The following is a 15,643-nucleotide window of genomic DNA, read 5'->3' as shown; positions in this document are numbered from 1 at the left end:
AACCTAAGGTTTGGTTTGAGTTCTTTATGAAAGTTAAGTTTGTGGTAGAGTTACTGGGGAGACTTGAAATTAGTCTTGCTATGAAGTTAACATAGGGTTAGCATTAAGGTTCTTAAGCAGTCACTTGCAAAGGGACTTCAACACTGTGTCATTTAATGAGTGCAAGTATTTTATGAATAGTTTATAAAAGAGATACTTGCAAGCTACATTTGCCATCATGCTGCCATAAATGGCATATTGTAACTAGTAACCCGGTGCACGGATTTGTGCACATTGAAAGGAAATTAATTAGAAGGTGGCTGGTGAGACGGGGCGAGACAGGCCAGATATGCCCTGGAGTCAACCTCTCTTGTTCCCTCCCCAGTTGGCCACACCTGAGATGGCGCCGTGGCTCGAAGGGCATCTGCAGAGTGAGCGGGGTCCCTCCGGCAGGTGGGGTCCCTTGGCCTGGCCTGTGGGGATCGGGCCGAAAACAGCTCTCTGACATCCCCCAAGGGGTCCCAGAGTGCAAGACGGCACTCTGCAAAGTTGCTGTTGTTCAGGGTGTGGAACACAAATGCAAGTGTGCAGTAAACCAGATTCGGGACCCACAGTGCCCCAGCAACAACATAACCCACGGCTGAAGGTGGAATCATGTAGGAATCGGGCTCCCTCCTCTCTGGTTTTGGGTGCATCACCTGAGAACTGCCGCTGCCATGTCACTGCATCTGGGCAGCTCCTGCATTGAGCATCTGTCCCCTGGTGGTCAGTGCACTCATAGTGACTGGTCAGATGGCTGGACACTTAGCGTATTAGCCTTTTATATATATAGATGATACTTTAAAGGAGCTATCAGCATTTGCACACTATCTTTAGCAAAGTATTCTTTCAAGTAGTGAAACACATTTGAACTAATATATTTACATTTAAAATGGACCTAATTTTCAATATCAAATGATTCTTAGCATTAGGCAAACAGTTCAATTAAGAACAAACAGATATTCAAGTCAAAGATATAGGCTTATAAAACTGGTTTCACTTCATCATTCTGAGCCTGATGAGTCAGAATCTGTGACCACTGGATCTGGCACTTGGCACACTCAACACCTGGTCATGTCGTTACTATTGTTAAGTTAGATGCCTTGAACCTTGAAATACTAAATTTAGAACAAATGTCATTGATTATGTTAAATTATTATTCCATTTAATTTGTGTTAATGTATTCTTTATTGAGGTACCAGAAATGATATTTGTAACATTATTTTCTTTTTTATGTTTACAGAACATTGCAAGTGATTTGAACAGACAATGAAACTCAAATATTTACCCAGAGCGGATGGTATACAAGTTCCTCCATTTTGACAGTAGTTGCTACAGTGGTTTACTTCACATCTGTCTCCTGAATAACTAGGCCAGCAGTGACACCTCAAATCACCCTTCTCATTTAAAATACATCTTCCTCCATTTTCACAAGTCAATTTGCATGAATCATCTGGTTATAAAAAGAAATGTATGAATTAGCATGCCATTTAGTGGATAGTAGAATAAAAATATTTTTAGAAAATAAAAAAATACTAGGATTTTCTTTATTAAAAATTCCAAAAATAAATACTCCTAATATAAAAGGAGAATAAAATTATCTGAAAACAGAGAAATAAATTTCAACCATTATTGAATGGTGAATACAAATGTTGAATTAAATTTTATTTTTCTATATGCTTAAAACATTATTAGACATTCCTTATAGTTGTTAAAACAGTAAGTAATAAAACCAACTGAGACTTTCTAAAAATAAAATATTGTCCAACCAATAAGTATTTTTTATAATGTGGGCAATCATAGCCCATTGTTTAGAAGTGTTTAATTTCAAACCAAACTGAAATATGTAAACTGTATATAAACATATATCTTTAGATATAGAATAAGTGTATTATATTGTATATATAATAATAAGTATATTTTATACATAGACATACAATTTATAGTATAGGGGCATTTTAAAATAAAAATATACTCTTTGATGTACATACTTATTAACTATATATATAAATATTCCAAACCAAAAGTCACTTAGATTTGGTATAAACAGTGATCGGCAAACTGTGGCTCAGCAAACCGCGGCTCGTGAGCCACATGCGGCTCTTTGGCCCCTTGAGTGTGGCTCTTCCACAAAATACGGACTTCTGCGCATGGGCCACGAAGTTTCAATTGCACTGTACGTGCGCGCCCGCACGTTGTATTTTGTGGAAAGGCCACACTCTAGAGGCCAAAGAGCCGCATGTGGCTCGTGAGCCGTGGTTTGCCAACCACAGGTATAAGATGATAATAGAACAGTGTAGAAACATTTCCATGTGTAAAATTTCCATATTTAAAATAATTAGGCACAATTTGTCTATTCCATATAGTTTGGCTGAGAATAAGAAAGGATGGTCATTTCTTGGAATAGGAAAATTATTTCTTAAAATTATGATGTCTGATTAATAAAAAAGATTGGCTTGAAATCATTTTTCAAGTAATTTATCTATATGTGTTCACATATCCCTGCTCCATTAGAAATACTGCTTTACTTAAAGCAAAACACAATGTCCAACGAAAAAGAAATGATTGACAATATTGTAAGAGGCATTTCATTCTAGAATATGCCTTCTATTAAAGTCATGCCTATTTTATAGTTAAGACTAGAGGCCCAGTGCACAGATTAATGCACTGGTGGGGTCCCTCAGCCTGGCTTGCGCCCTCTCACAATCTGATACCTATCAGGGGATGTTGGACTGCTGGTTTTGGCCCAATGCCTACAGGCCAGGCTGAGGGACCCCTGTGGTGCAAGAATCCGTGCACCAGGACTCTAGTAAGCATATGAGATCTTTGGTTAATCTCTTCCCGCCCTACCCCCTCCTCCCTTCCCTCTGAGATTCATCAGTCTGTTCCATGTTTCCATGTCTGTGCATTAAGCATCTGCCCCCTGGTGGTCAGTGGTCAGTGTGCATCATAGCTACAGGTTGAATGGTCAGACAGTTGAACAGTCGACAGTTGAACAGTCGAATGGTCATTTAGGCATATATATATATATATATATATATATATATATATATATATATATATATGGTGCACCAGGCCTCTAGTGTCTTAAATATAAGAGATCACACTATTTCTGTTTTTTAAAGTTTTTGCTCTTTAATACTTATCAGCATTGGAAATTATGTTTCAATTTATTTTAATGTTTGTTTCAACCTCTAGCTTCTAAATTATTAACTTCATGAGTACAGATATCTTGGAGGTTTTGTTTCTGAATTAGTCTTTGGTTTCTAAATTAGTGTTATGTTTTGTTCATAACCCTCAAAACATTTCTTAATGGTAATGGTAATATTTATTGTTAATCAAATTTTACACAGAGGAAACTCAGACTCTTTATAAATTAACCACCAGTTTCTAAATTAGTATTGGCACACAGAAGTTGTTCAATATAAACTTGTTGAATGACTAAATGTATTTGGAGGTTGAGTTTAAACTGATAGCAGAATGGCATGCTCAGAAACATGATCTTCACTGATATACGAGCTATATAAAAATACATTTTGATCTGTGTGTGACTTCAAAGTTCTTAACCTACTCTTAAATGCATAGTAAGTGCTCAATGCAGCTTTGTGAATAAATGTAAAATGAATTAATAGAAAGTTATCATCAGAAGAACAGTTTATGGAGGTATTCAAGAAGCAATGCTATTAAGGTAAGTACATTGATGACTGAGTAGCTAGTTCTGCTCAGTGTCTATAGCTGTAAAAATGTATCATACAGATGAATTCATTATTTACCGATATAATGAAGTTTACCTACCTAACAGGCTGTCATCATTGCAGGTGCCATTAATCAAATATTTTCCTTCTGGGCACACACAGGTGGCCCCAGAAGGATTCAGCAAACAGAGAAATTCACATGCTAAATCCAAACAAGGATTGGGTACTGGTTAAAAGAAAACAAAGAAATGCATAACTATAAATACAATAGGTTTCAAGAACATGAAATTCAATAAGTTGAAATGATGGAATTAGCAATCACATCAACTTTCTGCTGGAATTATCTCATTTCAATCTTACTGGTCACCTTAATAGGGGAACAGATGTTACTAACCTTAGAACTATATATGTCAGATGACTGGTAAAGAGCAGCAAAACCTGAAATAGAATTCTAGGAAGTTTTTAGAGGACTATATGCTGTTTTAATTGTTTCCATCACTGATTTGGATAAATATCTTTGTTACCTTTCCAGATCATTGCACCAAATGAGATTAAATCCCTTTCTATTTGCCATAAAGATTAATAATAAATAAATCTTAAACATTCTCTTGAAGCATGAACTCATACATAGAGATGAGTCATTGGAATTTCAGCCACATTTTTACTCTGGTTGTCAATATTTTTGATAGTTGTGTTCAAAATATACCTTTCAAGATAATAGCATCCCTTATTTTCCAATTCCCATCTGGGAGGGAAAGTAACAATAAAAGTCATGAACAATCAGAGAAAACAGCCCTTGAGAAGAGCTCTCCTTAGATACATCTAAGGATGGCATGTTAGAGATATAATTGTCACTTGGGTATCAGTAAGAAAAAGTTAAACTGACTAATGATGAATTTCCTAGACTTGTCTACAGACTCACAAGATTTTATTAAGATAAAATCATATAAAAATAAATGACACATTAAAAAAACAATGTCAAATTGAATAATAAGAAAACACAGCAAATCCTGACATTTTCATATTTGTTATGACAAACGGAAAATTTTGTATTATTTATATCTTGATTTTGGTAATTTAAAGTCTGGTGATAACAAAATTAAAGTTATTTAAGTTACTGGGGTTAAGACATTGAAATAATGAAGGCAGTTTAAAAAATACTTTCTTTTGAGAGTGACAAGAAAGAAATTCACCAATATAGACAATTGTATAAAATATTATACTTACAGTCTAGTTGTTTATAGCGATGAGATATTAAAACACCTTTTGTTTTACCAACATCTAAAGCTAGGTACTCTACTGAACCATGGCCAAATTTTTGTACTCGAAATACACCGTTTTTAGGTCCTGCTCCATATATATAATCTTCAAAGACATCAATCCTATGTGGATGTAGCAAGCCTAGAATTTGTAAAAGGTAGAGTTATAAAAGTTGCAATGTGAATTCTCAGACTTAAGAAAATGAAGTTTATCCAAAATCTTATAGAAAATCTTATTATTCTTGTTTAGAAAAACTCTTTCAGAACTAAAATATTTTAAACATTACCTGTAAGGTTATTAGAATTAATTTATTTGCCTTAGGGATATGTGTGATACTAAATATGTCACTCAGAACATAACAAACATTTTCATCATCACTTTTATCATTGTCACCACCACAAAGCATTTGCTTAGGGCTTATATGCAGTGTAATTTTCCCTGCCTTACAATTTGCTGTCAAAAGAAAAGCCTTATAGGCCAATGTTATCTTTTGCAAAAAACAGGCAGTTCATACAATTCTCAAATTGTGTTCTGGATCAAAATAGGTTACCTGAGTTACAAATTTATCAAGCAATTCTGAGTTGATTCTTGCCATTTGCAACAGCATGGATGGAACTGGAGAGCATTATGCTAAGTGAAATAAGCCAGTCAGAGAAAGATAAATATCACATGATCTCACTCATTTGTGGAATATAATGAACAACATAAACTGATGAACAAAAACAGATCCAGAGACAGAGAAGCATCGATCAGACCGTCAAACCTCAGAGGGAAGGTAGGGGAGGGCGGGGGTAAGGGGTATAGATCAACCAAAGGACTTGTATGCATGCATATTAGCATAACCAATGGACACAGACACCAGGGGGGATGAGGGCATGAGTGGGGGGTGGAGGGACAATGGGGGATTAAGGACACATATGTAATACCTTAATTAATAAAGAAAAAAAACTATATATAATAAATTTAAAAAATAAAGAGTAAAATCCAAAAACAATTTTGATGTTACTATTGTCTGTTTGGGAACAAAGTAAAAAAAATAAACAAACAAAACAAACAAACTGGAAATGGTAATTACACATTTGACTTTTTGGCTAAAAATAATAGAGACCATCATTTTTCTCATATTAAGAAATGACTTATTTAATTGCAAAAAGAATAACTAGTCAAAGATTTGGTGCTGAAATTTAAAGCAAGTTAAGTAGGTTTACAGTTATTTCTATGAAAAATAATACAATAGTTAACAAATAATAAAAGAATAAACTATGTTTGTATATTTATAGCTATAAACCTACTTTTGCCCACCCCGTATTTCACCTATTTTCTAGAGTTTGTAGAATATAAAATGTGTTTGAAACATATTTTTTTCAATGTTCTTTGAAATATTAAAATACACACTTAAGCTGAAACATTTCTTATTTCAGAAATGTGGAATTATATTTGTCCATCCATGGTCACCATACAAAAACACATACTTGGGCAAAGGCATGATAAAAGTTCAATTTAATTATTTTTCTTTCAACATCTCTGCTTTTTTTTTAAAGGAGCAAAACTGTGTTCATTAAATAAAATATGTACATATAAAAATGTCAAGTATATTATGAACAATCTGTGGTAAGTAAAGGGAGAGGTTGTGGTAGAAAAACAAAAAGAAATTAGATTCATAGAAAGAAGTGAAGCTGCCAGGCACAGGAGTCAGAAAGTGAGAGAGAGAGAAATAGGAGTCAGGCACAGAGGTGGAGACAAAATGGGTGCCGCACAGGAAGTGCACAAGTAGGTACTGAGGTCACCAGGGGTCGAGGTAGTTTGTAATTTTTACACACTACTTTTGCCTTGCAAAAAAGTATAGCTATAAATTACATATAATAATAATAATAATAATTTTATCATATTTTGTTATATGCAGTAACTTCTTTTCTGCTTGTTATCACTGCAATTTGAAATATAAATTAGTTTTCACAGATGCTAATCTTTATACTTGAAATGTTCTGCTTAGAATGAGATAGCCTCAGCAGCAACTAAATTATTATTTTCTGAATCTAGGTAGTGATGGACCATTTTTGTCCTATAGTCAAGAAGTTTTTGTGGTTTGGCATCTTTGTTATTCTAGTAGGAATGAAAATTATAATCAATAGTAAGAGCTACAAGTTGAAAGAAGAAAGAATTTGAGGAAATCCAAAATAGAAAGCTCTCATACTTATATTTACATTCCATTATTTAATTCTCTCAAAATAATTAAAAGAAATCACGAAAGCACTTCGCAAACCTTGTCTGCTGCTGACGGAGACCACGGAATCCGAGCCGTCATACAGAACGCTGCCAATGAGGGAGAGCTCAAGGTCAGCCCAGTATATCCGTTCACTGAAATGATCCACAGCCAGCCCTGCAAAACCAACACACACAGGCAAATAACAAATACATTCATATTATTTAAATTATGTTTTTGCGTCTTAATGTATAAATATTATTGATGTTTCTCTTCAAGCATCACAGAAATTACATAGTCTATGTTGTACATGTGTATAGATTACATGGAATTTATTTAATAAGCTGGAGCAAAAATCTTATTTCACATAGGAAAAGCTACCCTAAGTATCCTTCCTTTCCACACTTAACTGATTTATTTATTATGGCTAATTTTTAAAAATATTTTTTATTGACTTCAGAGAGGAAGGGAGAGGGGGAGAGAGCTAGAACATCAATGATGAGAGAAAATCATTGATCAGCTGCCTCCTGCACGCCCTACACTGGGGATCGAGCCTGAAACCCCAGTGTATGCCCTGGTCAGGAATCAAAGAGTGACTTCCTGGTTCATAGGGCGATGCTAAGTGTGACTGAGGGTGGCATCGCAACCTCCTGATCCGCCCTACTCTGTACATGACAGGGGGCGGTGCCCCAACTCCCCAATCAGCCCTGCTCTGAGCCCGACCAGGGGCTGTGGGGCAGGCACCTAGGGATTGGGCCTGCCCTCTGCCACCCAGGAGCGGGTCTAAGCCAGCAGGTCGTTATCTCCCGAGGGGTCCCAGACTGTGAGAGGGCACAAGTGGGGCTGAGGGATAACCCCCCCAGCAAATTTTTGTGCACCGGGCCTCTAGTAGTAAATAAAAAGCTTCTAAGAGTCTACCTCTGTATGTGGGGCAGAGTTTCAGAGCAGAGTTGCTGAGAAGAAAACTCATATATGCCCACTAGAAAAGGAGTAGAGAGCCTTACACCAACTACCTTCTTGGCATGGCCTTATGGATGACTGACCAGGTCTTGTTACCTGCTTAACATGAGTCCATGGTACTTTTCATGGTCTCTAAGACCCTGCATGGACTGGCCCCTATGCATCTCCCTAAGTCTTATCTCATGACATTTTCCAATTTGTTTACTATGCTCTTTGGCTTTCTTTCAATTCCATTTTCTACCTCAGGACTGTCTGACCTGTTCTTTACTTTGTGTTGTGACATTTTACACCCACCTTTTCACATCATCTAGCAATTATTCTTAACAATCAACTAGCCTCAAAAAGCCTCTCCTCCCCACTATAATCAAAGGGACACCTCTGCAGCACCCCACTCTTGTCTATAAGAGCCATTTACCACATGTGCATGTGTGCGCTCACACACACATTGTTGGTTTTTGTTTAGAGTCACCCCACATTAGACTATAATGTCCAGGAGTGTAGGGATCCATATTTCAGATGACTAGCAGTGCCTGCCGTAAAGTGAGCGACAATATTTTTTGAATGAAAGGAGAGATGAATGAAGATACTTGTATGAATAACTCTAATTTATTGGAGCTAGTTACTATCTCTCTATTCTCATATGCATTCAATAAATTCCACTACTCTAATTCTACTCTGTCTCCCACATACATCTTGTGTGTATTCACTGTTACTGTTCTAGTGGTGCTATTCTCCACTCTCAGTGAGACAGTTCAATGGACTGTTAACTGGTCTTTTCATTTCTGTATCTATTCATTCCACTGGCACAGTGCTACCACCGCAACATACCCTACGTTATTCACATCACACTTCGAATCAGAACTGTACAGAGGTTCATTATTGACTAAATAAATCATGTCTAAACACCTTAGCAGTTAAAGTCCTTTATTCTCAGCTTATGTTACTTCATCTAATCTGCCCCCTTCCAGGTGCACCCAGGCTCCTACCATTATGAAACATGCCACGCGTTCCACATTGCAGCCCCTGGTTCAGAGTGCTATGCCATTTCACACAATCAGCAATATTTTAAGTTAATTATTATTACCCCTTGGTTTGTTAATGATCAAATAAAACTCTGAAGATTATAAGTTCATTTCTGAGATCTCATAGCTAATAAGTGATCCCCCAGAATTAAATAAACAAATAGACGTATCTGAAGAAAACCTTTATAAACACTACACCACGATAGATTATCTGCCCACTTTTCGAATGTCTATCCATTCTTTAAACACTTTTTCAAGAGAAACCGTTCACATATTTTTGTTTGTTTGTTTGTTTGTTTTGCTTTTTGTTTGTTGATCACTGGAGTTAATCTTTCTTGATTCTGAACTTCCATAATATTACCAGGTATGTAACAATTCTAATATTTTGCCCAAACTGTAGTTACTTCTGTTCATGCCTCAGTTTTGTTTCTTTTCAAATGTAAACTCCTCGAGAAGAGGGACTGTGCCAAGAGCATCATTAATTTCCCCATAGTGTTGAGCAGAATGGTTAGCACATGGAAGATGGTCAATACATGCACCTTCATTTAGCCCACTGTAGGACACTGGGACCCAGCTCAAATTTCCATGACTAGGCAGGCTACCCATCTCCCAGTTGCTGCTTTAGCAGCTAAGGATTGACTGCTAGGGAGCTGTGCTCTGCTGCCTGCAGCAGCCTGCTCGGGCAGTTAGGGCCCAAAGGCCAAGCAATGACTCTGGGAAATATGAAAAGATGACCCCTTCCTTGCCTGTCATGGAATTTATGCCGAAGCACATCCCCTGCGGCTCAAGCTGAGACTAGACTTTACCCGACGCACAGTCTTTCTGGGCTCTTTCCCTTTCTCCACCCTTTACAGGTTTCTCCTGAATGACACTCCCTTCATAAGTAACCTTTGCAAGAATTCCTGTCTCAGGCTCCCTTCAAAGCACCCTCCTATGTGCCCTTCTATAAACTGCTGCCGCATCATTCCTTCAAATGAAAATATTACATATACTGTGAGTATGTAAATGTTAACATCAGATAACTTCTGAGGTAATTTTGCAACCTGTTTCTAAGTCTAAAATTAGTGAAAAATAATAAGTTAAGAAAAAAGTAAAAGGTCTATAAACGATGAAAATGGTATTTGAGCAGATATGCCACTCTCCTCCTTGGTATACTCTCCAATGGCTCCCCTTAGAGCTAGAACAGAATCCAGGGCTTATCTGTGTGTTCCAGGATAGATGATCTGCCTCTGGCCACATGGCAACTCTCATCTCTACCACTTTCATATGCTTCTAGGCATATGAACATATTTGTTACTCTTTGACACATGCTAAGCTCATTCCTAACTCAGAACTTGCTGTTCCCTCTGCTTAGAACGCTCTTTCCTCACATACACATGTGACTTGCCATTATGATTTATTGTGATATTTTCAAATATTATCTTTCTAGACATATCTTCTCTAACTAAAATGGTATTTCCATAACTACCCATCCTTAGTATGTTTTTTCTATATAGCACTTATAACTATCTGACATGAAGCATAATATCTATTCTCTTCTCTACAGGAAGGTATGTTTCATGGGAATAAGACTCTTTTCACAAGGGTAAGATCTTATTTCTTTAGCATCTGGAACAATTTCCGGCACCAGGTGGGTGTTCAATTAGTCCTTGTTAAATCACTGAACGGAGACACACTTACATAAATGAACTAAATCCCAAAGACTGCTCATTCCCGTAAAGAGTAAAAACAATCTAGTTGGAGGAAAAGGCATAAGGCACATTAAAAGTTAATAAGAATATAAGTGTCAAATATAAAATTTCAACTACAAAAGCTATTACAAAGCATAACTGTTAAATAATATGTGCTATAGAAAGTGCATTCTATCCTTTTGATGGGAATGTAGTAGGCAGGTGTAGGTGACACAAAATCCCCTAGACTCCAGTAGTCTAAAATGTTTTATTGAGGAAGAAGTGCTTAAGTTAGACCTTACAAGATGGGTAAGGTATAGCCAATATACAGAAGTTGGAAGGGAAGTCTAGGTGGAAGGCTGGGATAAAAATGGAGTGAGAGAAAGAACAAGGAGGGGCACACACACACACACACACACACACACACAAAAGCCTGAACTCCTGAGCAGTCCTGGGGGTACGTAATGTAGATGAAATGGTAGTGTAGACAACATGGTAGTGTAGATGACATGGTAGTGTAGACGACATGGTAGTGTAGACGACATGGTAGTGTCGATGACATGGTAGTGTCAATGACATGGCAGTGTAGATGACATGATCAGTGTAGATGACATGGCTGTGTAGATGACATTGTAGAGTAGACAACATAACTAGGAGACAGATTAAAGCCAGATCAGATTGAAAGCTGAGAATAAAAAAGCAAGGCATCATCAAACTTGTCTTTCACTAATATTATCTGTTTTCCTAGTTCTTTGTCCATTTAGTTTCTCATTTTCTAGTAATACTACCATCTACCACAACATCATTAACATTTACAGTATATGTAAAAATATCCTGATACATTGCTATAAACTGTCAAAATTTCATTCATCTGAAATCTTACTAATGGCCTTAAAACTTAAGGCAATTTTCAAATAATATCCCCATAATATCACGGGCAGTATGCTAAGAACCTGACTTTTAGATGGAAAAATACAACATGAAATGTTAATGACTTTCATAATGTCATACTATAAATTATTTTATTTGCTTGTAAAAATGATTATATTGCCAACAAAACTAAAGAATTGTAACACTAATATGCTTAGAATTCTGATACAATTTTAGACTATGTCAGAAATACATCATACCTGTGGGCCTCTGTAAATTCTTTTGTACTAAAATTCTTCTTAGAGTGCCATCCATGGCTGCTTCTTCTATATGGGAATGGTCCCCAACAACAGTCCAATACATCATCCTGAAAACATTGGTCACATTGGTTAGCCTGGTGATGTGCTGTTATAACCCAATTCTACTGTAAAACATAGTGTTTCTTCAGATCATGAGCATCAGAAACACCCCAGAGACCCTGAAAAAGCATATTTCTGGACCCAACTCTAAAGCTACAAAAAAGAAACCTTCCAGAAATCAAACTTTTAAATGGTCTAACTATGCTCTAAAATTTGAGAGGCATGCTTAATAATGTGCACTACTATTTATTACTTAAAAGTTCAATTTTGAAAAATTCATGAACATTTTAGAAGAAAAATATTTTAATAACTAAAACTATCCTCTTGTTGAGAAGGAATATTCATTTTATTATTGATGCTGCATCAATATGCTTCATTTTTTAAGTACTTTCTCAGAAGGATATCATTCTCTATTTAGAAGACACCACACAGCCTAATTTTGCTAAGTAAATAACATTTGATTTTTTTTCCCTCAGCATCCAATGATCCACTTTCTGGGCAGTCAGGATTTTTACCTAAGATTTCCCTACTTACTTTTTGGTCATTGCTTACAAATGAAAAAGAAAAAGAGTAAAGAATGAAAAAATTCCAGTAAAAGAAATTAAATGGTTATGTTAAATTGTTTAAATTTGTTTATACATAATATGTCTTCATCTTTTATTATCACAAATAGCAAAAACATGAAAATACTCTACATTCAATATGTTTAATATTATTTTATATTCATACCAGCGCTATTTACAATAGCTAAGATCTGAAAATAGCCCAAGTGCCCATTTGTAGATGAATGTATAAAAAAGCTGTGGTACATTTGCACGATGGAATACTATACATTCTAGACAGTGCATTCTAGAATAATCAGTCCAATAAAAAAGGACCTTTAACTATTTGAAACAACATTGAGGGACCTGGAGAGTACTATGCTAAGTGAAGTAAGCCAGTCAAAGAAAGACAAATACCACATGATTTCACGTATATGTGGAATCTAATGAACAGAATAAACTGCCAAACAAAATAGAACCAGAGACATGGAAACATGGAACAGACAGATGATTCTCATAGGGAAATGGGGGGTGGGCGGGAAGAGATTAACCAAAGAACTTATATGCATATATGCATAACCCATGGACATAGACAATAGTGCAGTGAAGTCCTGTGGAGGGCAGGGAAGTGGGGAGAAGAGGATCAATGGGGAGAAATCTGTAATACTTTCAACAATAAACAAAAATAAAACACACACACACACACACACACAAAAGCATTATATTTAATGTTACAAAAATTCAGTATTAGATTCACTATAGTGGTTATGTGTTTATCACATTAGTTTCATTATTCTGAAATGCAACATAAAATACACACACAGAGAATGTATATTTTTTCAATATTTCAGGAAAAAATAAATATTTGCTCCTAAATGTAATATAAAAATAACATGAGTGTGCTTTTGTACAAGAAAAAGAGAGGGATTTTCAGAAGCCTTGTGAACCTATTATCTTTGAACACATTACAGAAACAAACCTAAAGAGCACAAGCTGAACAATCTCTAAAAATGGATGCTCATATCATGAAATATAAATAACCAAGTCATTAGCTTACCTTCTCTTAGGATTTACAGCAATAGCATAGGGTTCTCCAGCCATATTTGTTAAAAGTCTGGTGCAGTTGGGGCCATTCAGCTGCCCCACATTGATAGAATACCTCAGACTGGTCCAGTGGGTGGTGTAGTAACTAAACCAGTGCATTCTAGAATGATCAGTCCAATAAATATTTCCTGCTACCCAGTCAACTGCAATGTCTCTGGGCCTTTTAAATTCAGGACACTACAAGAAGACAAAATGACAAAGAAAAATTGTACATTCAAAAAACAACTTGGTAAATTTTTCTGTTATATATTGGTGTGTAAAAATCCTATCTAATAAAAGGGCAATATGCATATTAACCATCACTCCATCACACAGAGGCAGCACCCATAGCCACAAGATGGTGGCACCCAGTCCTCTCAGTCCCATTGGAGTCCCCCAGTCCTGGGGGGGGGGGGCAGCTGCAGAGAGTGGGCAGTGTGAGCTACCTGGCAGAATATTTGCTTTGTCGCCTCGGCAATGAGGCAAGCATTCCACCCCAGCCATGGAGGGCCTCTGGACAGAGGGCACAGAGCGGCTGGGGTCAGGGGCAGGGAACACTTTGCATTGTCACCCCAGCGATGAGGCAAGCATTCCATGCCCAGCTGCGGATGGGCCTCTGGGCCACAGAGAGCTTCTAGGCAGTGGGCATGGAGTGGCCAGGCCCGGCAGAGAGCTACTGTTGCACGGATTCGTGTTCAGGGCTACTAGTTATATTATAAAGGTCCAGTCAGTATTAGACCATATTCTGATATGGTCTAATAGATTAGCTTATGCAAATGCACATAAATAGAATCATACACCACTATTCATAACTTTTTAACTCAATATCATGTCTGTGAAATTCATCCATATTATTTTGCATGCCAATTATTAATACTTTTTAAATTTATTTTTTATGAATATAGCACAATTTGTTTACTACTTTACTAATGATGTCCATTTGACTTCTTTACAATTTTAGGGCATTATAACTAAAGTTCTGAATACTATTCTTGTGGTGGACACGAGCACTCATTTCTATTGAGTATCTAGCCAGAAATAGATATGTTGAGTCTAAGATATAAGTATGTTCAGGTTGAATGGATACTGTTAGAAATTTTTTCAAAAACTTTTCACCAATATGCTATTTTCAGGAATTTCAAGAAGTTCCAGTTGGCCTGCATCCTCACCATATATAATTTGATTTAAAAATTGAAAAAAATTAGTATAGATAAGCACACTTAGAAAGATATTGCATTTAAACATCTTTTGAGGAAAGTTACAATCTCTGTCATTTCTATTAAATATGCTAGCTTGGATTTTCTGCTTAATATTATATTACTGAAATATTGTGAGACAAAGGTAGGAGAAGTCATTGGGAGCAGACAGTAAGGAAAATAATGTATGCTCTGTGCCCTTCAATTAACTTGATCACTTTGAGCAGGAAGTAGTGTAGTAATTAATTTTACATGGTCATATTTAATGTGCATAACCAAAAGTGAGAAAAGATTCACAGGAGCATTATATCAAGAATGGGAACAATTATTTAAAGGTGATTATAACTAGGCATGTAGGCAATGTGTAAAACATCATTAGGATTTTGAGACATGAAAATTTCTCAAGCAGTTTACTAGTGAACACATTTTATTAAGAAGTAGACAGATTAAAAGAGAAGAAACTGAGCTTCACAAAAAAAACAAACAAAACACATGAGATAATAAGAAACAGAAATTGCAGATCACTATCTGCTATGTGATTAATGGGATCACAAGGAAGAAAAATATGGCTTGACCTAAACACAGAACCCCAGCAATTTCTAATGACCTTTATTATCAGTCTTTTCACCTAGTGGCTTAAAAACTAAAATTATGAAATTTCACTCTACCTTATATCTGCACTCTAACAATAAAATACTATCCATCTATCAAGCAACATATCACAGCTAACTGAAGTTAAATAAAAAACACTCTGCAGACATACTC

At 36.2% G+C, this 15,643-nt stretch overlaps 1 protein-coding gene across 1 annotated transcript in view; it reads right to left on the bottom strand.

Moving 5' to 3' along the window:
- Nucleotides 1-15,643, bottom strand: part of LRP1B (LDL receptor related protein 1B) — a 1,324,618-nt gene that overhangs the window by 80,886 nt on the left and 1,228,089 nt on the right. Inside the window, exons 74-79 of the mRNA XM_023752441.1 lie at nt 13,657-13,880; nt 11,959-12,065; nt 7,237-7,353; nt 4,941-5,114; nt 3,814-3,939; nt 1,307-1,471 (exon numbers count right to left, since the gene is read on the bottom strand). Coding sequence (XP_023608209.1) covers nt 1,307-1,471; nt 3,814-3,939; nt 4,941-5,114; nt 7,237-7,353; nt 11,959-12,065; nt 13,657-13,880 — 913 coding nt within the window. The remainder of the gene's footprint in view (nt 1-1,306; nt 1,472-3,813; nt 3,940-4,940; nt 5,115-7,236; nt 7,354-11,958; nt 12,066-13,656; nt 13,881-15,643) is intronic.

This window comes from Myotis lucifugus, unplaced genomic scaffold, assembly GCF_000147115.1.
Source record: "Myotis lucifugus unplaced genomic scaffold, Myoluc2.0 scaffold_32, whole genome shotgun sequence".
NCBI lineage: Eukaryota > Metazoa > Chordata > Mammalia > Chiroptera > Vespertilionidae > Myotis > Myotis lucifugus.
Note: the sequence above shows the minus strand (reverse complement) of the source record. Positions and strands in the feature narration are given on the sequence as shown.